The 22,603-nt window shown below is 40.4% G+C and overlaps 2 protein-coding genes across 3 annotated transcripts; one reads left to right on the top strand and one right to left on the bottom strand.

Annotated features, from left to right (window-relative positions):
- Positions 1-1,120: 1,120 nt before the first annotated feature.
- On the bottom strand, positions 1,121-6,616 carry chst7 (carbohydrate (N-acetylglucosamine 6-O) sulfotransferase 7). Its single transcript, XM_020631872.3, has 2 exons — positions 5,037-6,616; positions 1,121-2,144 (listed from the first exon to the last, which is right to left on the bottom strand). The coding sequence occupies exon 1, from the start codon at positions 6,334-6,336 to the stop codon at positions 5,065-5,067; it is 1,272 nt and encodes a 423-aa protein (XP_020487528.1). The 5' UTR covers positions 6,337-6,616; the 3' UTR covers positions 1,121-2,144; positions 5,037-5,064.
- Positions 6,617-7,502: 886 nt separating this feature from the next.
- Positions 7,503-21,310, top strand: tubgcp5 (tubulin gamma complex component 5). Of its 2 annotated transcripts, none has more exons than XM_020632739.3 (23): positions 7,503-7,864; positions 7,966-8,019; positions 8,661-8,769; positions 8,952-9,048; positions 9,130-9,209; positions 9,462-9,597; positions 9,766-9,883; positions 10,900-10,989; positions 11,123-11,216; positions 11,308-11,560; positions 12,491-12,693; positions 12,790-12,905; positions 12,985-13,253; positions 14,005-14,203; positions 15,849-16,037; positions 16,140-16,322; positions 16,449-16,533; positions 16,612-16,732; positions 16,863-17,014; positions 18,576-18,701; positions 19,560-19,648; positions 20,694-20,794; positions 20,924-21,310. In XM_020632739.3, the coding sequence occupies exons 1-23, from the start codon at positions 7,731-7,733 to the stop codon at positions 20,968-20,970; spliced, it is 3,045 nt and encodes a 1,014-aa protein (XP_020488395.1). In that variant the 5' UTR covers positions 7,503-7,730; the 3' UTR covers positions 20,971-21,310. The 2 variants fall into 2 exon arrangements, with proteins under 2 accessions (XP_020488395.1, XP_065812198.1); XM_065956126.1 differs by having other exon boundaries at positions 7,794-7,864; positions 7,966-8,015.
- Positions 21,311-22,603: the final 1,293 nt, after the last annotated feature.

Raw genomic sequence — 22,603 nt, 5'->3', positions numbered from 1 at the left:
CAAATTACAATGTTCAATAACAATATGAGCTGCAATCAGGAAACAGGATTCAAAGAGTGCATGTGGGCTTGTTTTGAAACTAAAACGTACAGTATGCTTCAGTGATCTCATGAATCAGAAAGACATTTTGTAAGAGGATTGTTTCAGATGTCTGATGCCTCATTAGGTACATTTTAATCTTCAGGGCAGGATGTGTGACACTGCATCATCATTTCACTTTGACCTCGGTTTCTATAGACCTCACAATATTTCATCTCGTATATAAGATCAATATATACAAAAAAAATTTTTTGAGTGGATTCAGCGATTTAATCCATTCTACGCACGCTCATCTGTTCATTAAATTGTCCAGTTTGAAGTTTGCAGAACTATTTTTCATCTTATGTTAAGATGCAACATTCATGCAGCAAAGCTAATGTACAGCTAGCCCACTGACCTTCGTTCACGTTTTATAGCTAAACATTATAAGCGAGAGATTATCTCAGTGAATGTGTTAATTGGCTAATTTGCCAAAACCTTCATTGTTGCCACATTTTGCCAAGTGTTGTGCTCATGGTGGATTAATGTTAAGTCTCTGTAAATCATATAACAATGTGCACGGTCCAGACCTGCTCTTTATGTAAAGTTTCATTATAACACTTGTTCTACATCGTCACTCTACAAATAAAAAACGATTGATCAACTAAGCTATCCATGTCCATGAATCTAACTCTTGTATTGTGACAAAGGGTGCTGATGTTAGCCAAAAAAGAATAATGTTGCTATGGTTACAAAGCAAAAAAGTTCAACAACAGGTATCATGAAAGTCAGCCATTTTCAGACTTGTTGTTTTGGCCGTGCAGCCAGGCAGCTTGCTTACATCTTCAGGATGTGAACATGAGAAACGTAAGGTTTAATATGTCTTTATTTCTGATCTGTTTCCTTCTGCTGTGAAGCACTTTGGTTAGTGAGGCTGAATAGTTTCATTTATAGCCACTGGTGCCATTAATAAATGATTTGCATGTTTCCTTTCACTAATCTAGTATTTTATTTCATTAGCATACTTCTGTCTTTTAACAATCTGTGTCTTTATTTTATGTGAAAAACAAACCACATGAATGTTCTTGATAAGCCACTTCAGTAGTTTTTACTTACTCTTTATTGAAGTCAGTTTAAATAGTCTTAAAAGTTATGACTTTCTTTGACAAGAGAACGTCTTTCCTTCTTCAGGGTTGTCCAACCAGAACATTAAATACAGAACCAACTTCTAAAGTTGAACACATGGATACTGCTTAACGTCGTATCCCTTCAGTAACCAAAAGGATATCGCAGTATTTAACAATATTTTAGATAAAAACTATAAAAATTCAGTACAATAAAAAAAAAACAGAAATGAGTACAGTCGGTTGTGTGAGAAGTATCTAGAAAGTTTGTTGGCAGGGCAGAGGCGGCCCCTCCAAGACACGTCCTTGAGATATTAGAACATTTCACAGCCCTGTGAGTGTTTTGTCAGTGGGGCGCTGCAGCTGTCCAGATTCCTGAGAGGCCGGAGGAGGAACAACGGTTCCTCAGTTGGGCCTCCTTTTTCAGAAAAATACTGTACTTTCTTCTTCCCAAACTTGACATTGGCATTGTTAGTGAGCCAGCTAGTTAGGTGTCAGTAATGCCGTGCTTAGTCAGAGTCTGGACGGATAAGTAACGCAGGTGAGAGTGAACCTGAAGCTGCCACCCGGGATCCTGGCAGCCACCTCCCAAGAAGGACCCATCCTGGTGCTTTTTGTGGCCTCGCCTGCAGGGGATTTGTAGAGGGGATTAGTGCTACTAAAAGGACAGAGGGATAGAGGCAGGCCAGTGGAACGGCAACACAAACCAGCCTCATCTCACTCTGCCTGTTGACGTCCCTCTCCCACCTACTTTCTATCAGCACAGACTCTGCTGAAGTTAAACACTACACAAATGTGAAGCTGCCTTCTCCCTGTTTCAAATTCATGCTCCTGTGATTGGCTGCTGCGCTTTCCACTTAAGTTTTTTCTCCAGTTCATCGACCTGGCTCGGCTGAAGGAAAACGACCCATGAGCCGAGGCTTGTGAGCTCCCCGGTGGACAACATTCCTGCTGCTTGTTTAGTTATTCCACCTTCTGCCCTCAGTGTCCAATACCAGGCCCCTGCAAGAGAGAAAATATTATCTGAGGATTAAAATAAAAGACTCAAGTTATGACACAGCTGACCCTGCATAGATCTATCAGGATGGAGGCCCGCGAGACAAGGGTGCACCCATCACCTCCGCCCTCTTTTTGTGCTCCCCGGAGAAGGCTTACAGCCAGCCCCGGATCTGAAGGGGGTGTGCTTGTAAGAGCTGGCGGTGACAGGCTGGTGGTAACCCTGGGAGCTCCATCCCCGTCACACACAGCCGTGCACAATGATCCCCTTCTTGACAGCAGAGTCCGGGGCCCGGAGAGTCGCTGCCAGCCCCCCCGCTATCCATGAGAGCACCCAGCGAGAAACAATAAGGCCTCTATTAAGAGCAGATCAGTTCGTCATTAAGGAGGGGGGAAATATTCCTGCGACTGTCTTGCGCCAATAGAGATTAAAAAAAATCTCTTATCGAGGGGCCACTTGAGTCTAAATGTTGACGCTGGAATGCTTTTTTTAGAATCAACTCAAATGTTTTTATTGTCCTTAATAGGTTGAATCTAATGTTTGTTTATCTAAAACGAAAAACTTCAAGATAAAGTTCCAACAAGAGAACAACAGCAGTGACCTGTTTAAGAAGTTCTGGGTGTGAAGCAGAGATGTTATCTGCACCACAAGAGCTGAGGCTCGTGTTAACTTAGAACTACAGATGATATGATTATGGAGGGACTGTTGTGAGAGCAATAAATACAACACAATCAACAGGTAGATTTTATGTCACTCTGCATACTACTACAAAAAAAAAATCACATTCACTCAAAAGTAAAATGATAGTTGTGCACTGGGCGAGTTCTGTGCTGTATTAAAATGAATGAACGTGTTGATTAGAGTTGTTTTGATACAAACTGGAAACTGGAAACGGCTGAAATACTGGACCAGCAAACATGTTAGTCTCAGATTGTATTAGCACCAAAGAAGTAGATTTGGTTTTCAGGTAATAAACTCGACTTTGCAGCTCAAAAACAGAAACAGCAACATGCATTCTGCTGCCACAAGAGGAGGTTAAGACATTGTATCTGCAGACATTATTGATTTATTATGTTTGAAACTTGCATCTAATGAGGCAGGAGCGAGAGAGAAGTGATGCCAGGTTATTTATCATGTGACAATAGAGAACAAAAACAATGTGGTTTTAGAAAAGCAGAGGTACTCGGACGTTCACTGAATAAAGAAGTTTCTTATTTAAGATGAGTTTTCTTGAGTCTGCTCTTCTAGTCGTTTTTGGAATCCTTCAGCGTGTTTTAAAAGGGGGGGGGGCAAAATATCCACAAAGGTCTCCTCTTATCCAAAACAACCGGACCAGTTTGTTGAAACCAATATAAACACTGAAGAAACTCTGTGTCACTTCGACACTTCTCAGCTAACTCAGGAAGGAGATGCGGGAGGAAAACCTTCATGGTAGATTCATATTTGTTTATTTACTTTTCAGTTATGACGAACTGTTAAACAGGCCGGCATGACCAGAGGGGTAATAAGTGATGATGCTTGATATTAAAGTATGAAAGCCAATAAACAAACAAAAAATGAAAGAGTGCATATTATTCACACTTTCTGTCAAGCTGCTGTTTGTGATGATTCACACACTTCCTGTGTTTGTACAATGTCTCTCCTGAATCCAAAATAAATCTGAATAATATAATTTTACCATGGGATTGGAACCACTTCATCTGACTTCAGAAGACGGGTTTGAAAGCATGGTCGTTATACCCACTATGTTCACATGCTGAGTGAGAAAGACTGAATAATATTTCTTACACCGCGATAAGTAAAGACTTTTGTGCTGTGTTTCGTTGTGCTCCTATCACGATAAAAAATAAATTACAACTGATTGCACATCCCTACAACAAAACCAGACCAGAAAGAAAGTTAATGAGAATTCATGCCCTGTATAGTTACTTGTTTGTTTTTTTACAATTTTAAACTCCACCAGGACACAATAATAGAAACCACACAATACAGGGTGTTAGTATTAAATTCGTCATGTTTTTAACCAAAAGCTGCTGTGAGCTAAAGAGAGAGAGAGGTCACTGTGATACTGAATCTTTGCAGATGTATTTGAGCAGTTCAGACTTCAGGAGTTAGTCAAACACAGAATCAAAAACAGAAATGACACTGTAGGGTTTCATTATTAAAAGACGTATCAGAAGTGGTTGATTTTTCTTTTTTTTTACTAGATCTGTAACTTGGTTTAAAATGGTATCATGACAACCCTTAGCTAAAGCTGTTAATCTTATTAGACTATGTCACCAGTATGAGATCAGGTCTTGGCTCATAAGCCAATGGGCCAACTCTCAAATGAATTAACTGCTTTTGAGGAAAAACGGGGATTGTTCTAACCCCAGTGTAAGTTGCATGATGCAAATGTAAATGCATCAATGTATGTCTGTGTTGCAAATGCATGCTTGTGCAAAAAATGTTCAATGGAGAAACGCTCAGAAGATCAAAGAAGTAAAAGCAAACTTTTAGTGTCTGCACATACATCATTGTCCACAGTGAAGGTCAAAGTGTAAAGTGAAGGAATAATCAGTGACACATGTTCTCTAGAAGAGGGGACTTTAAATGTTATAAATTCAACTCGGTTTCCTGTCTCTATCTGCCTTGTAGACAAAATAAATGTGTGCTATCCACATTATAGACGCCCTGCTCTCTGTTTGCTTCAGTGAGATGGAGGCAAGAGGTCAAGGATCAGCTGCATAACACGGCAGCAGGCCTGAAGTGCGAAAAATGTTTTCTGTTAAAACCACCAACTTCCTGCTCTGGCTGGTTGAAAGAAACATGAGTGTGCAGTGAGGGCACTTTAAAAAACTCTGCGGATGTCAACCTCTATTTACTCTTTAACCAAAGCCTGATGTGTGATCTCATACCTGTTTTCATGTTCCTCAGGGCACATCTTCATGTTGTCTTTTCTATGCTGTTCTTCTCATAGCCCAGCTGCCTCATGACTTCACTGCAGTAAGCCTCCACCTGGTTGATCTGCTCCACATTGAGTCTCTCCCTCCAGGCGTATATTGCCTCTTTAGCATCCCTGGATGATATCAGAAACGGCCTGTCCGATGAATACCCCTGCCCGTGTGTCATGTTCAGCGCAAACTTCTCCAACGCGGGGAAGGAGGAGAGGTTGGAGAAGCGGTAGAGCCTCTGGAGCTCCTCCATGGGATGCAGGACCAGGTCCTCGTAGCGGATGCGGAGGTAGTTCCTCCTCAACCAGGGAGGCGAGTTCATCACCAGCATCATGTCACTGAGCCAGTTGTCACAGATGAGCTCCATGGCGCTGGAGACGTAGCTCTCCGCCCGGTTCCCCTTGTTGCTCGGCACCAGCAAACGCTTGTACTTATCAGCCTGCTTTTTACTCCTCAGGACCTGAATGCTCTCCTTCACCAGGGCCTGCTTGGACTTCAAGCGGGAGTTGTGCACAGCCCGGGGGTCCCTGAAGAGCTGGATGACCTGGAGGTTTATCGCCGGGTCTCTCATGAGAGGAACCAGCGTGCTCAGGTCCAAAACGCGGACTCCTTTGATCACCATTACCGGGTACTTTTTACACTCCCTCTCCAGATCCCTGATGTCCCGCTTCTGGCACTTGGCACACTGGTCCTCCCTTACCAGACCAATTTCGTGCCGTTTGTGCGCTTCACACAGCGGCTCCGAGCATATCACCTTGTTCATCTTCCAGCCGAAAATGAACGACGTGGTGATGTTCTGCGATCCTGCGTAAAGTTTGAGGACGGAGAAGTCGCAGCGGAAGAGCGCATTCATCATGTCCCGCACGGCGCCCTGGAGGCTGCCTGCGTCCCCCGGGTACAGAGCCTGCCATATGTGCCACATGGGCTCGTACAGGTAAAACACATCGGGGTGCTGGTTGAACAACTCCCCCAGAAACGAGGAGCCGGTTCTCCATGTGGCATGCAGGTAGATGTGTATCCGAGACTGGCTCCTGTTGACGGCGATCTCCGCGGGGTCGCTGCCGTTCACTTTGTACCCGTTATTATCCCAAAGCAGCGCCACCGTGTTCTCCAGATCTGGACATCTGAGCTGCTGCTGCCTGAGCCCGTGTTTCGCATGCTGCACGGATTTATCCCGGTAATCTAACACGTACGGTATTAGCAAAAGTAACCCTGAATATGCCAGGATAAGAACCAAGTATTTCTTATGTAGCCTCCTCTTCATTTCCCCGCGCTAGGAGGAGGACTAGTCTTCTCTGGAGGGTCGACGCAGCGCTTTGTGAGCGCCGTGGTTGCTACGGTGAAGTTATGTTTGTGTGAGAGAGAAGACGTGTGTATTAACCACGCCCCATTAAAGACAAAACACGTAATGGTTTTTCTATGAGGGACAAAACATGACTAAAGTATAAATAAATGAATAACTAAATGTTGGGAGAAATGCATACAATAATGTATAAATAAATAAATAATTAAATAAATGCATCAATAAATATATAAATGCTGAAAACAATACATCAATGAATAAATAATAAATACACTTTGTTAATGAAAAAGGCTATTTATATATTTTTACATGTATTTATTCATTTATTAGCGTATTTATACAGTTATTTTAACTTTTTATTCATACTTACTCATTTTTTGTCCCTCATATTTTCCTTCCTGTTTATCATAAATTGGAAGTGTAATCGTACGCTGTTAAAAATGTTTAAAAATGTAAATAATTTAATCTATCAAACAGTCAAAACAACAAACCATCGGTATGTAGCGGCCGAGGGGGAAGAACTGTTGATTTTAACATCTCAAAGAGTCTAAAAGAAAAGATGTTGCAAATACAACAAAGGACCATGCTGGAGCGCAAAGACTCATGGGAGTTTGGTGAGTGATCAGTAAGTACTATTCAAAGAGCCTTGAAGGGGGGGAGAGGTGTCAACAGCCACCACTCACAGTAACCGTGCTGGAGTGTAAGCAATCACTGCAAGTTAGCGAAGCATAAGCGGGAAAGTTACGATCCCACCCAGGTAACACGGTTAATATACACACATAAGGTACACCTCCCTGATCCCAGTATGAGCTCGTTTGTCCAGTTTGACCAATATTTACCAGTCTATGAGTTTGATAAAGACGGAATGAAGAGACACTCATGTACACCTTTCATGTGTTTATTTTATTACGATGCACTGTTCGGAAAAGTTTTCATGTATAATTTGACCTTCATTGGATTTGGGCTTCCTAGTATCCGTTAAGCAGTACGGTTTTCTTAAGCTTTTAAATTGCTTGAGATTCCGTCTTGTCCATTTGCCGCCATTCATTTAGATTAAATGTTTTCATCCAGAAAGGGGCAGGGCCGGCATCGTTTGGGCAAAGTACCCGGATGACATGATACAACGCATGCGCACTTCCTTGTATCGTTTGTTGACAGCAGGCAGACGCTGCGCGGCACCCGAATGAATCAATGAAGAAACACCTAAAGCTTTCGTAGCTGTTCAATAAATGACATGCTTTATAAACATTTTCTCTTTCGTACGAGCACTTAAACGTGCAAGATCACCTGCTAGTCCGACGACTACCCTGCTATATGTAGATGAAGTAAAGCTAAGTTAAACACACCACATCAACATGGCACACTGGAGCACCTTCGACAAGGAGACAGAAAAGGAAACCAAGAAGTTGATCAAATGTATCAGTGGGGTCGAGGACGAGGAGGACCAGAACTTTCAGATGGCAATGAAATTTGCCTGGACGAATTTTAAGTAAGTAACCATAACAAACAGGGCGTGAGCTAGCTTTTTAGCTGCTAACGTGTAACCAAAACGTTAGCCACTAACAGTGATGCTATTCATGTGTTTGACAGATTTCATCGCTTCTTGGACGTCGACAGCCACAAAGTGCAACGCAATATTAGTGGGTATGTTTGTGTTATTATATAGTCACAAAACGTGACAGACTGTGAGCAATGATGTTTGTTTCTACAAGAAATACAGGCTTTGTTTCGTAGAGGAGATGCATTTTGTCATATCTATGTCTTTATATATCTTTATATCTATATATGTCTTATCAATACCTCATATTAAAGTCAATTATATCACAGGATGTTACAGATTTAAAAACGTAAATGACCGATTTATTCATGTGGGAAATCATATTAATTAATTCCACTTATATATTACATTTCAGGCTGTTATTTGTACAGTACAGCACCATCTTTTCACTAAGTTACTACATTATATGTTTATATTAAGTTCAAGTCCATGCACATTTATTGCTATTGTTTTGAATGCATAGCTTGCTTTTTGCATATATTCAGACTTTTGCGTCATATATTTTGTCATTGAAGTTTTCTGATAAATAGTCTACAATCTCGTCTCGTTCTTGTGAACCAAATTTCATGAATCGTCTCGTAAGCCGAGTGTATTGTCACACCTCTAATCAAAAGTATGGAAAACTACAGAAGCTTTAAAAGAACTACTATCTATTTCACAAGACGGGTGGCTATGAGAGGAAGGAATCCATCGAAACCCTGACTTAATATTGTGCTGCGTGTTTCAGAATCTACGAAAAGCTCATGGTCCACTCAGACTTGAGTAAAGCAGGAAGCTGGATGAGGTTGACTGACGAGTTCCTGAACTCACCGTTGCCAAATACAGATGGAACAAAGGTATCGAACAGACATGAGCTGACAGAAAGAAAAAAAGTAATGCAGTATGAAATGAATATATCCCACAAGACAAACTCCTAATGGCTAGATTCCTCTTGGCCTTTATTTCTTTATTCTTAACAAAAGATGTTAAAAATGATGCAACAGGACAGTTTCCCATCTTTGTTTTATTTATTTGGTAGACTGATGCACACTACAGCTTACTGTCACTGCTGCTCTTCTTATCGGGGTCCCCCTCAAACACAAACTTCACTGAGACACCCCGGGTGAAGGAGGCAGGTGAGTTAATATTATGATTAAAGGATGAAGGAATCCATTCAAAGGGATGTTAATCATTATGCCTTTAAATCTTGTTTGCAGAAGAAGAGGATAACTTCGACTGGGCCAGTTATCTGATAGAGGGTGAGGACATTGACAATGGACCGTATCCAGATACTCCTGTGAGTGTACCATAAGAAAACCCTTCCTTTTATCGTGATTATTAACCACAATGACTGCAGCTTTATATCTCTTAAAAAAAAAAAAAAAAAAAAAACTTGCATGCTATCAGAAATGTTTTCAGTGGTGTTTGGCTGATTACACCTCTTATTAGGTTTAGTTTAATAACACGACTCAGGTCTGTCTCTAAATCCTAGTTCCTAGATCCTAGTTGGATGGATTTTTATATATTTTTTGTGTCCTGGGTTTTTAAGGAGTGGTCTGAGGAGGAGAGCGAGGACGATGACAGCCAGCAGCCAATCAGCAGAGAGGACTCCGGGATCCAACTGGACAGAACTCCACAGGAAGACCAGGACAACAACAACAAGACAGTTCCAGTTACATGGACAGGTGTGAACAGGGACAGGTTTTCTTTGTGACAGATCACAAAGAAAAAATGGCTTTAATAAATCTTTATGAAGCCTTTATAGAAATGAAATCCCCCCCCCCCCCCCCAAAAAAAAAGAGAGAAATCCCAGCGCTTTTTGAATATGAAATAATTCCAGTTTGTGTTTCCAGTGGGTGAGCCTGACGCCCGGGTCTGGCTTGAGCAGCACGTGGTGACACCGTACTGGGTGGCTCATGCACCGCGTTTTCCTCACAGCTTACATTTACACTCCAACCTGCTCAACGTGTGGTAAGACTCTTATCTCTTCTTACAGAATAGTAAGCTGAACTTCTACTTTCAAGATTCCCCTCCACACTTTCCTAGAGTATTTGGGACACATTTCCTATGACTAGTTTCAAAGATTGAAGTCTTAATATTAAATGTCAAAGATTGAATATTGGAATAATAAATCCATGGTGCATGTGATCAGTACATCGAGTAGATGAGGCCACATGTACATGGGAAGTTTATTCTCTGACTGTCCCTTTGTTACGTTGCTATTTATTTTTATGTACTTATTGTCTTCATTTGCCTTTTAACTACTCGCCTGTATTTGGTTATAATAGTTTATGGTTTGGTTTAGTTTGGTTGGCATAGTAGGAAGAGTGGTTCTTAATTATCTTTTATATTAAAAAAAATGGAACCCTTTGTCTTTATGTCACATTTTCCATTATAAAATAGTATCATTAGCGACGGATAGCCTAGTGGTTATGTAGCGTGCCATATGCAGAGGCTGTAGTCCTCTTTGCAGCAGCTGTGGGTTCAAACCTGACTTTGGCCCTTGGCGTCATGTCATCCTCCACTTTTCCTTCCCACATATCCTGTCTCTCTTCAGCTGCTTCACATGTTTGTTTATTTTTTAATTATATATTTGTTTATTTGACATGCACATACAGTAACATTGATGCTGTAACATTCAACCATGCACAAGTTCCAGATTCACTGCTCTTAGTGTTTTTAGCAAAATGCTAATTTGCAACCCCTGTCCACGGGAGGCTTTTAGAAATAACAGATAGAAATAAAGACAAATAAAAAGAAGTGATCTCATGTATGTAGATAATAAGCAGTATAATAGCAGTATAACACAGATGTTATACAGTTGTGTTTTAAATTCTAACATTGTAAAGTGATCTGAAACTTATCATGTTATTATACTAAATGAATCTGTAAAATATATTGTTTCCATTCAACAGCTGTGGTGTTGCTGGGCAAACATCTAAGTGAACATGACTTCAAATGTGAACCCTCGCTGTCTCTTTTCTCAGGGATCAGCACTTGTACAACACTGACCCTTTGTATCTACCAGAAGAGAAGGCTTTTGTCACAGAATCACAAGTGATACGGGAGACATTGTGGTAAGTTGTTAGGATGCTGTGGCGTGTGACCTTGTAGATCCTTGATCATCTTGAGTGGTATATCTCAGGTTCATGTGAACGCTTTGAGCTTGTGTTCCCAGAAAGGTTGAGCTGTATGATTGTTGTGTTTCAGGCTTCTCTCTGGGGTGAAGAAACATTTTATTTTTCAACATCATGATGGAAAAGTGTCAGTGAGGAACAACGTGGTGGTGACTCACCTCACCAGCGTAAGTTTGTGAATCTGAAAACATCTGTATCTTAATAAATGTATCTTGCGTCTGATGTTGAAGTTAGTCGTTCTACTCTTGTGTGCTTCAGAACTGCCTGCGCTCTGTGCTGGAGCACATCGCCGTGTACGGGCAGGCCGTGTCCCGGCTGCAGAGGTTCATAGACGAGGTGACGGGGTACAGCTCGGAGCCCAGCCCACCCAGCTCCTGTTCCTCCTACAGCTCAAAGAAGGGCTCGGAGCCTCCCTTCAGGACCTACCAGGCCTTTGTGTGGGCGCTCAACAAGTACTTTACAGGCTTTAAAGAGGAGCTGACCACGATAGAGAAGGAGCTCATATGCAATGGCAAGTTCACGTTTATTCACAAGCTTAACCTTCATCCTTTCTACGTCCAAACTCTCTTTGTTCTGTTCGCCGTCAACTGTTGACTTTTGAACCATACTTATTTCAGAATCAGAATCAGATTTATTGTCCAGGTATGTTTACACACACAAGGAATTTAACTTTGGTGAACTGTGCTCCCAGATGTACAGGTACAACATTAAATATCAACAATAAACATAATAAGAAAAGACTAATATTTACATGACTAAATATGAAACAGTGCAGTGATGAATAGTGCAAAAGATAGTTTTTTTTATTTAGCAGATTGTTAAAAGCTATAGTTAGGGATCCTGTTAAAGCCACATTTGATACCCTGATTGTGTGTAGGAGGTTCTCTATATTCTATTCCTACAGAAAACAGGAAAGACACAGAAACTGATGTTGATCAGCAGGTGCCTAAAATGGAAATGTACTCTGAAATGTCTGATTGTTGGCTTATAGTTTCTCTCTTCACAGAACGTTTTACTGGTTAACCATTTTAAACGAAAAGTTCTATTAACAAAGCATCCGTTTGCTTTGTTTATAGAAGGCGATATCATGCAAACGTAATACAGACACCTTTTAAGAGTCAGTCGATAGGATTCTTCTACCTGACCCCGAAATATCCGCAGAGTGATGGTTAAACATTAACTGTTAAAACTAGATGTAACAAAGGGCTCTTAAACTAACAAATGCCTGAAATGCCAAAAAGGCAACAGTACAGGCCACAGTGTTTCATAAACGACTGGTGTTAATGTTATACCTGAGCATAGCTGAATGTGTCATGATGTTGAAAGCTGAGGTCATTTTCAGGTTCAATGTAATCTAAAGTCCATGATGACATTTTGTCATTGACATGGGGTTGATTTCTTATGTTTGCATGTGTTTAATGTGCTGCTTTCTTTTTTGCAGATGAGACAGTTACTCTGTCTGCAGTTCTGGAGCGACTCAACCCTCACCTGGCACAGATCAAAGTCCTGCACAAAGTCTTCTGCACCGGGGTCGCCGAAGTCCCCCCCGAGACCCCGAATGTCGTGCGGGCCTCTCACTTGTTGAACACCCTGTACAAAGCCATCATTGAGTACGACAGCGTTGGGGAAGCTTCGGAGCAAGCAGTAAGAGCTGTGAACACATGAAGAAGAATAAATGGATCTTTGTAAGGAGACGGACGGTGTGAATAATCATGTCTGTGTTCTATCTTTTCTTGTTAGGTTGCGTTGTTATTCTCTCTGTGGACAGAAACGGTGCGACCATATCTGGAGATAGTCGATGAGTGGATTGTTCATGGTCACCTTTTTGACCCTGCAAAGGAGTTCATCATCCAGAGGTGTGTAGCAGAGATCGTACTTATCAGCTGTTGTAACTTACTGAGCTTATTAATTAGTTTTTTTTTTTCCTTTGCTCAGAAACAAGGACGTACCGGTGAACCACAGGGACTTCTGGTACGCCACCTACACGCTGTACAGCATTTCTGAGACGGTGGAGAACGAGGAGAAGCTGAACGACGCAGCCAGCGGGAGCTCGGGAGGAGATCAGGGCTCCCACAGCAGGCAGCTCACCATGGTGTCCTTCCTCAAACCTGTGCTCAAGCAGATCATCATGGCGGGGAAATCGATGCAGCTGTTAAAAAATCTGGACTGCAAAGAGACTGAACAGTCCGATAGATCCTCCAGAGGTCAGTGTTTGCTGTATCAACACTGTATCACTAGAAGTAATGGCAGTTTGAGGTATCAACAAATGCATTTTGATGAATTAATAACCCAAGGTATTTCACAGCAGTGTCATTGTTGAAAATCTTCTGTAGATATCTAAAACAGATTCTCAGAAGTCAAAATGTCTTCAAATAAGTAGAAAAGTATTTCAGGACAACACACCAACATCTTAAACTTCCACCTTTTTTTTTGTTGTGTCACCTGCGAGTGACTCATCAGTCTGAGTTTGTTTGTGTTCCTGAAGCCTCTAAAGAATGGCCTTGTCTGAAACGTCTGCGGCAATAAATAGCAGTCGAGCAAAATAGAAGGTAGAGGATAAATAAATAAAATAAACAAGGTTTGATAATATGAAGCAATTGCAGAAGTTTTTTTTTTTTTCATGCTTAGGGGAAACTTACATTCAAATAAAGTACCATAATATATGATCAGTTACAAAGAAAAACAGGGTTAAGAGAAAGAAACGAGTAAAAATAGTCAACTATGATTGTTAATCATACCCTGGAAATAGAAAGTATAAGGCTGATTCAGGCATCAGTTAATATCTGCACAATTCATATATAGTGATCAAGTTTATACATGTACAGAAGTTGTAACTTATAGTGGAACAAAGCCAGAGTATAGGAGCATTCAGAGGCACAACTGGAGAAGTTTAATTATTTATTAATTGTTGCTGAAAGAAGCAGCATTGATCTTTTTTGAACGATGTCCCCACAGACGCAGAGAGGAAGAGTTTGTACACACTGTTTCTGGAGTCGGTGCAGTCCCGTCTCTGCAGCCAGGACGAGTCGCCCACAGACACGGTGACGGAGCAGCAGGCCACTAAAAGGAGCCTCATAAAGATGCAGTCCATCATAGCTCAGCACTTGCAGATCGAAGACGTCCACGACCCGCTGTTGGCAATCAACTTTGCCAGGTAAGCAGCAACCAGCTACGTTCACATGACGAGTAACTCTTGAAAAAACCCCACACATTAAAGTATTAGACAGTAGAACATAGAAACAGGTTTGTAATCCCTATCTGTTATCCTATCAACTATAAAGCTCAGTGCTTCCATTTAGACATCATTATTTATTATATTTTTCCAACTGCTGGTTTTATAATCCCTCAAATGGTCCAGAGTCAATGAGATGTTAAAGAGATTTACATTTTTGTTGTTGCAGATTTGGGTCAGTAAAGCAGGCGGGGCTCAGACTACAGGAGTTTTAAAATCCCAAACAACAACAAACACCAGACCTCTTTGCACGCATAAGGACAAACTTCACAGAGAGGATTCTTTAATATCTCAGACCTGCATACTGAAGAGCAGATTAAAATAATGGTGCATCACTCACTAAAGGGCATTATTGAGATTGATCTCAAATGTTTGATCTCATGGGGAAGTAGACTGAGACCGACTATAACTTCATGTAGTGATTTATTTTGCTTAAAAACAAAAGAAAAGCAAAACTCTTAAAAGTTTAGATGATAAATTGTAGACACAAACACAGGTTGTTTATTCTTTAGTGAGAACTGGAGTAAAGGTGAACCTGTTAAAACAATTTCACAAATAAAATCCTGACTTTTTCTTGATTTCAGGGCTTTAGGTCCTGATATGTTCTGGAAAGTCTTTAAAGAGGTTGTCAGTAGTCCTATACAGACTGCTGTTTCAAGCTGCGATATTGGGGAGCCAAGTGATCTCCCTTCTGTACTGTCTTCAGTGCTACTAACTGAGGCGTTACAGGGTAGATGGGAGATGGAGTACCAGCTGTGCTCTGTCACGCTTCTGCAATGCCGTAAGACTATTTGAATTCACAGATGGGGACACTAACATTACACTGTTGCAGAATAAATAAGAATGTTTTAAGGTGTTATGACAGCAGAGCTTTATTACGGCGCTTTAGTTGAAATGCACTCTGATAAGTGCTAGTTTCTCACACACTTTCATGCACACACATTTTTTTGGAGGGCACCTGGTTAGAGCCTGCAGGTGGAGCAGTCTTCCATAATCAACAATTACATTTCTGGGTTTATGTCTTTCCAACATCTATAAGTAACATTATAGACAAATTAGGTGAGCGTCAAAGAGTAGAAAGTAGATAACCTCTGCTCCATTTCAATGATGTCATCACTCGGCCGACTCACTTTAGGTAAAAGTAACTATTTATTCACACAGACTTATCGGGGGCTGCAGGAAAATCTCTACAAAGTGTGAACGGATTCAGCTTTTTGTGTTCTCATGCTGCTTATCATGACAATGTCAGCTAAGGGCTTTAGTTCTCTGTCAACAGTAGCATTGTTGAGTTCAATCACCTCCTCTCTCTCAATGTGATCCTTCTCAGATATATAGACCACTTAGTTATTCACATTTTGAATCCTTAACATCAAACATTTCTGAAATGATTAAAAACAGCTCTGATGAGTCTGAGCTGTTTCAGAGGAGAAAACTGGATTTGAAAAATATTTGCATTAAACAGAAATCTGGGACAAATCCAGATATGTCGATGTAAATAAAAGAAGAAGAAAACAATCAATCAATCAAGTAAGAACCTAAAGAGTGTGTGTTGTGTGTTCCTCCTCAGGCTGTATTTGGAGCAGAGCGACTTCCACGAGCGTTTCTCTGGGGGCGATTTCATCGTGGACCGGTCGTCTCAGTCTGTCACCTGCCAAACGTTTGAGCTCACCCTGCGCTCCTGCCTCTACCCGCACATCGAGAGGAGGTACATCGAGTGCTGCGGGAACCTCATGAAGACTCTGAAAAAAGACTACAAGTGAGACTAACTCTTGAGGTTATATAATTCAGGATTTTGCTCCTCTTTTTTTTTTTTCTCTCACACGTAGAGGTTTGTAAATTCCTTCATGTGTTCAAACAGACTGCTGGAATACCTCCAAGCCATGAGGAACTACTTCCTGCTGGAAGCCGGAGATACCATGTATGACTTTTACACAGCCATCTTTGACAAAGTGCAGGAAAAGGAGAGCTGGCAGCAGCTGTCTTTCCTCAACGTCCAGCTGCAGGAGGCTGTTGGACAGCGCTACCCTGAGGACAGCAGCAGGTAATGTATACATTAATGAGTGAAGAATAATTAAAGTTGCATTTATGATAACCAGGAGGAGGTGTATTTTAATTTATATTTTTGAAAATTCAATATTTCCCCCCCTAATTCTTTCATATTTTGTAGGTTGTCAATCTTCCTGGAGAACATGGACCCTGCCAGGAAAAAGCATCCTGTAAATAATCTAGAGGTTCTCACTCTGAGTTACAAGGTGAACTATTGTGAATCATGTATTCATTCATGTTTTCTTTACTTTCATGATGTCATTACAGTATTTTCCCCTCCACAGGTTCCCTGGCCTGTTGATATCGTGATCAGCTCGGAGTGTCAGAAGATCTACAATCAAGTGTTTCTCCTGCTGCTGCAGATTAAATGGGCCAAATACAGTTTGGACACGCTTCGATTCAGTGGTAGGAGCTATCATGGGGGAACTTAAACATTATTATATCATAGATTTTCAGTTGAAAACATGACGGTTAAGCCAGTATCTTGTGCAGAATGAGTCAGCAGTTTAATGTCAAATGTGTATTTGTCTTTTAGATTTCACAGCCGTCACTAAGAAGCTGGAGGGAGCTCTGGCTGAGGAAGTCAAAGTCAAAGAGCAGATTAATCAGCAGATTCACCGAATGTGTCTGCTGAGGGTCAAACTGATGCACTTTGTCAACAGCCTTCACAACTACATCACAACCAGGGTGAGACGTACAGTGGAGGAGATCTTTTAACTGCTGACACTTATCATAGTAGGAACAGCAGGATTGAAACAAAAACATTAACGACAAAGCAGCTGAAATGACTCACTGTCATATTTCCTGTTATTCCATTATAAAGGCATCATGTAGGGCTTTCACACTTCCAAATAAACTCCTGATATTTGAAGGAGGAGCAGCATGTGTGAACGCGCTTGACTTTATCAGGAGTTTTTCCTGCCAGACCACTAATATCTTTTCCGCAAAAAAGTCAGAAAGGGTGAGTTGATGGGAGGACGCAGCAGGATATATTCAGGAGAATTCACTTCCAGCAGTTTGAACAGGGTGTTGCCATTCATTCCCTGTGATCAGTGCACAACCATAGACTGTATGTAGCTGGTCTTTGTGCACGTCATCAAACTGCTGCATGATGTTTTCTGTTCTCCAGTATGTTGTTCTACACTCTTTTGTTGTTGATATTGTGAATATGCCTGACTACACATTGAGTTAATATAAAGGCCCCCCTCCAGTCTGACCAGGATAGTCTCTCCCTGTGAAGTGCATGTGTGAACAGCCAAAACAGGAGGATATCAGGGGCAGTTCTCCTGAAATTCTCTTTATATTTTCTGGAGTGCAGATGTGAAAACGGCTATGAATACAAATAATTATTCCTGATCAAATAAAACCATAGTTTATCATCAGTGTATCACTGGTGTTAAAATGTTCATGTTATTTAAAAAATATTGTAAATTTTTTGCATGAACCAATTTTAATATTATATCATTCTTAGGGATGTAACGATTCACTCAACTAACGATACGATTCACGATACTGGGTTCACGATACGATTCTCTCACGATTTATTTTACAAAATGAGACTGTAGACAAATGATGACTGGAAAAGATTCCTTTAGGGGCTGTAAACCTGCTTGTCAGTGTGGTTTGACCTTTTAATGTTTTTTTTCTCTGAACAAGGGGAGGTGATGGGAGCTTCTCTTTGTGGTGTTGATTAATGCTGCATCATGTTGGTTGTGTTGTTTGTGTAGTTCTCTGTCTTCTTACAGTATTTGCACACAGTTTTTGTCTCGTCTGTTATCTTCTCACCTCTTTCATTTTCTGTCTCGGGGAAGCCAAAATGCTTCCACACTTCCCGTTTAAAAGACGGTAGTGCGTCGTCAATTTCAAGATTTTGCTCTCCAGCTGCTGATGCTCACCATATTATTGCTACACCTTAGAATCACAATTTTTACGATTAATCTTTACATCCCTAATCATTCTGGTGGTTCGGTAGACTGCAGGTTAATCACATCTGGGTGTATTTAAAGAAGGTTTAATACAGGATTTTGAATATGCATCTTCTTTTTACTACAAATCTTCCTTTGCTATTCAGAAGTGATTTTCAAGTCTGAAGGGAATCAAAATGTATTCTCAGTTTTTTTTTTTAAACAATTTGCAGAAATGCACATACTGGTACATTTCCGAAGGAAAAAAATCTTGTATGATTGTTTTAACAATAATAATAATAATAGTTCATCTAATTGAATGTGTGTGCTCTTTATGTTTGCAGATTCTGCACAGCACTGGGCTGGAGTTTCAGCATCAGGTACAGGAAGCAAAGGACTTGGACCAGCTGATTAAGATCCATTACAGATATCTGGCCACCATTCACGATCGGTGTCTGCTGAGGGAGAAGGTAAACAGCACTAACGCATATAAGTGTGTCCAAAATGTAACTTTTAAACTTTGATTAAACCAAAAACTAAATAAGAAGTCTTAGGACAGACATACAGACATCACAAAAGAAGACTTGAAACTTGCCATGAGATAATTCCCTCAGAAGGAACATGTTAAGTTACTGTAGAAACGGGTGTATTAGAAACACTTTGAATATCAGCTGCGTCATATTTATTGCGACCAGATTAAAATGCTGGAGACATCCTGGAGTCATCACCCCAAGTGCAGCCTCGACCATCACACACTGCACCAGACCTGCATTTCACCCTTATTCATCATTATCATGCAATTAGAGAAAATGGTGGTATATTGTTGAGTAAATTAACTGTGCTGGTTTTAAAAGACTTCTTATTTAAGACAACAAGTGACCAGCGGATGTGTGCAGCGGGACTCGAGGTCTGTGGATCTGCACTTCACAACTGTCCCCTTAGGCTAAGAGCTCTACTACCGTACCTGTAGCTAGTAAGAGTGCAAACTCCACATGACAAAAACAGATGATACTAAAAGAGCTCCACAGAAACTGAAGGTTTGGACTTTGCTAAAATCAATGGAACTCGTTTGAACCTTTTTCTCTCTGGGAAACTCCAGAAAACAGACTGTCGCAGGTGTGACTTATATTTCAGATTTTACAGAAACAATCAGACATCTTTGTTGAACCTGTGGAGTCTGGCCATTAGAAAGAACACAGTGTATTGGTACTTCACATTATGTTTACTTTTCAGACCCAAAGTCAGAGTTCATTTCTTTAATACACTGTCAGGTTCACTTCATATATCACCTGCTGACGACTGCTGTTGTTGTTGTTGTTTTTCTTCAGGTCAGTTTTGTGAAAGAGGCGATAATGAAGGTTCTCAATCTGGTCCTCATCTTCTCTGACCGATGGCAGGCTGGATTTGGAGCCTGGAAGTAAGAGCTTTCATATCCGCTGGAGAGAAATGAAAAATCTGAGCTGTAACTTGCAGAGTATTCTGTATCACAGGAGGTGTGCCAAAAACTCACAGTCGAGGTGAAATAGTTCAAAGATGAGGTGTTCACATTAGGGATGTAACGATTCACTCAACTCACGATACGATTCTCTCTCAATTTATTTTACAAAATGAGACTTTAGACAACTTATGACTGGGGCTGTAAACCCGCTTGTCAGTGTGGTTTGACCTTTTAATGTTTTTTTTCTCTGAACAAGGGGAGGTGATGGGAGCTTCTCTTTGTGGTGTTGATTAATGCTGCATCATGTTGGTTGTGTTGTTTGTGTAGTTCTCTGTCTTCTTACAGTATTTGCACACAGTTTTTGTCTCGTCTGTTATCTTCTCACCTCTTTCATTTTCTGTCTCGGGGAAGCCAAAATGCTTCCACACCTCCCGTTTAAAAGACGGTGGTGTGTCCTCAATTTCAAAATCTTGCTCTGCAGCTGCTGACACTCATGATATTATTGCGATTCTTTTTTTAGAGTACCGATGTGAACCTTGACAAATTTTGAATCGATTTATCACAATTTTACAATTCATCTTTACATCTGTTGTTCACAAATATATTTTTTGCACACAAACGTAAAAAAAAAAAAACACAACACAGTGAGGATTGAAGTGCATGTAAGTTCATAAAGTGGTTCAGTTATACCCTCAAGGTTACAAAATCCATTAATCCTAGCATTGCAAAAAAGGCTCCTGCACTCAGATTTAGTGACAAAGTCCATACTTTGAATATTCCTCATAATACCCATCCAGTCAGTCTCTGTTGGAGGTTTGGGCTGGAACCATTTTTATGTTACAGCTTTTTTTGTTGCTTTTATAAGTTATTTGTCCTGCGCTGAAAAGTGGAAAGTGAGCTGCACAAATAAGTTGTTGTGAAAGAGCAGCCAATCCCCATACTAAGAACCAACGACTTACCCTAAAATCTGTGCTGCTGTAGAATCTTCAGTAACCTGTTTTTTTTGTTGATCTTTCACTTTCAGGATCGAGTCAATCGATAAAATGGAATCAGATTTTAAGAACTGTCATATGTTCCTGGTGACGATCCTCAACAAGGCAGTTTGTCGAGGCTCCTTCCCTCACTGTGAGTACCAAACTGATCCTGTTACAGCCCTCTGATTTAAAGAAAGTGTGTGTTTTATAGATGCTTTGCTTTCTGTTTTATTCACCTGAGGAATACTGAATCTCTGTTTGTTTTCTCTTCCTGGAACAGTGGAGTCTCTGGCTCTCTCTCTGATGGCCGGGTTCGAGCAGTGCTGAGGTTGCATGTGTCTGTTTTGAAGTGATGGACTGAACTCCTCTGTCTGTTTGGTGACTGCTGTCATTGTCTGTGATGATGTGTACCATATGATGTCACTCTGTGTCTGCTCTGGCTGTTCAGACGTGATGTAGGAGGATCATCATTTAGGGCCGCAGTCACACCAGCTGCTTGTGAACATACATTAGCTGCTTTGTTTATAAAGTTACAACTTTTTGTACATTGTGTTTTTTTTAAGGAGCTGTTAATAGTGTGTATATGTAAAGCACAAAATGATCTTGCACAATCATCAATGCATATGTCATGTGCCATTGCTTTGTAATAAAAGTTTGAAGACTTGAACACCCCTGCGTCCTTTTTATGTGGACTCCATGTTTTAGTTTTCTAAATCTCAGATCTTATTCTGCCTGAATAAAAGGACTGATAAGTTTTTACAATAATCAGGATCTGCTAATGTTAAATAGAAAACGTTATCTTTTGTTAGTATTCCATGTTTTTTCAGTGATTTATAAAGACAGTATTTTTAATAATTACTGATTGTAAAATTGTCAATATTATTGAATAGATGAGAAAGTCAAATTTTAAAAAGGTCATGTCTCAGAAAGTCCAAAGTTGTATAAATTAAATCTACTCAATCTGAGTTTAGAGTAAAACTGAGTTAGATTGTTTTACTTAGGGGTGGAGCCAATGGTGGTTAGGGCCATCCTAGCAATGTGATTGGCCACCCCAAACTCCTGAACTAAATTTGGATCTGCCTTGTCACAGGAGGGTCCTACTGTATGTTTAATAAACTAGTTGGGCGGGTATAGCTTTCTTTGTATACCTATGTTATCCATTTCATTTTGAAAGTACTTTAAATTGTGATTTTGGACATTCATCATCTTTCTGAGTCCTTAAACAATCGAGCTATGAAGATTTCAATGTTTAGTCAAAGTCAATATGATTAGTGGAGAAAGAAAGGGTAAATAAATGCTATAAGATTTGTTTATGTGTGTGTCACCACTTTCTGACACCACTGCAGAAGTCAGTGTCCCAGTTTGGCAACTGCAATCAAAAAAGTCAGTCTCCATGACTGGATTCACTGGTTTGTTTTTCCTGATATTGTCTAAAAATACAGTAAGTATATGTCAAGATTTTGATTGATATGACAGTAAATAAAAAAGAAAATATTTAAACCTCAATTCACCATTAGTGTAAGTGGGTTAACACTTCACTTAGAATAACTCCAGACGGTGTTGACTTTCTATTCTCTGTTCAGTGTGTGTAGTAAAGCGTGAGATTAGATTCATCCTATTAGCCTCATTTATCTCAGAGTTCACTCAGGGCAGGTTAGTAGACCAGCGCTGCTATCCACAGTCAACAAAAGCAATCTCTTTTTTTTCAATCAGCTGTTTAAAGTTGGATATTTACATTTCACACTTTGTCTGTTCAGGTATGCTGTCGATGCTCAGGTTTTCTCCTCATAGCTCAAAGACTCACAGTACTATCTGTTGAGCTTCATGTCCTTAGACAGCTCTCCACGATGCTTCAGGGAGTTCAGACAAACAAGGACAGAAATATGAATATGAGAATAGAGAAAAAAATAAATAAGAGGTGTATAAAAACTAAAATTAAAAATAAGCTGTATAAGAGAAA

This window comes from Labrus bergylta, chromosome 6 (genome assembly GCF_963930695.1).
Source record: "Labrus bergylta chromosome 6, fLabBer1.1, whole genome shotgun sequence".
NCBI classification, from domain to species: Eukaryota; Metazoa; Chordata; class Actinopteri; order Labriformes; family Labridae; genus Labrus; species Labrus bergylta.
Note: the sequence above shows the minus strand (reverse complement) of the source record. Positions and strands in the feature narration are given on the sequence as shown.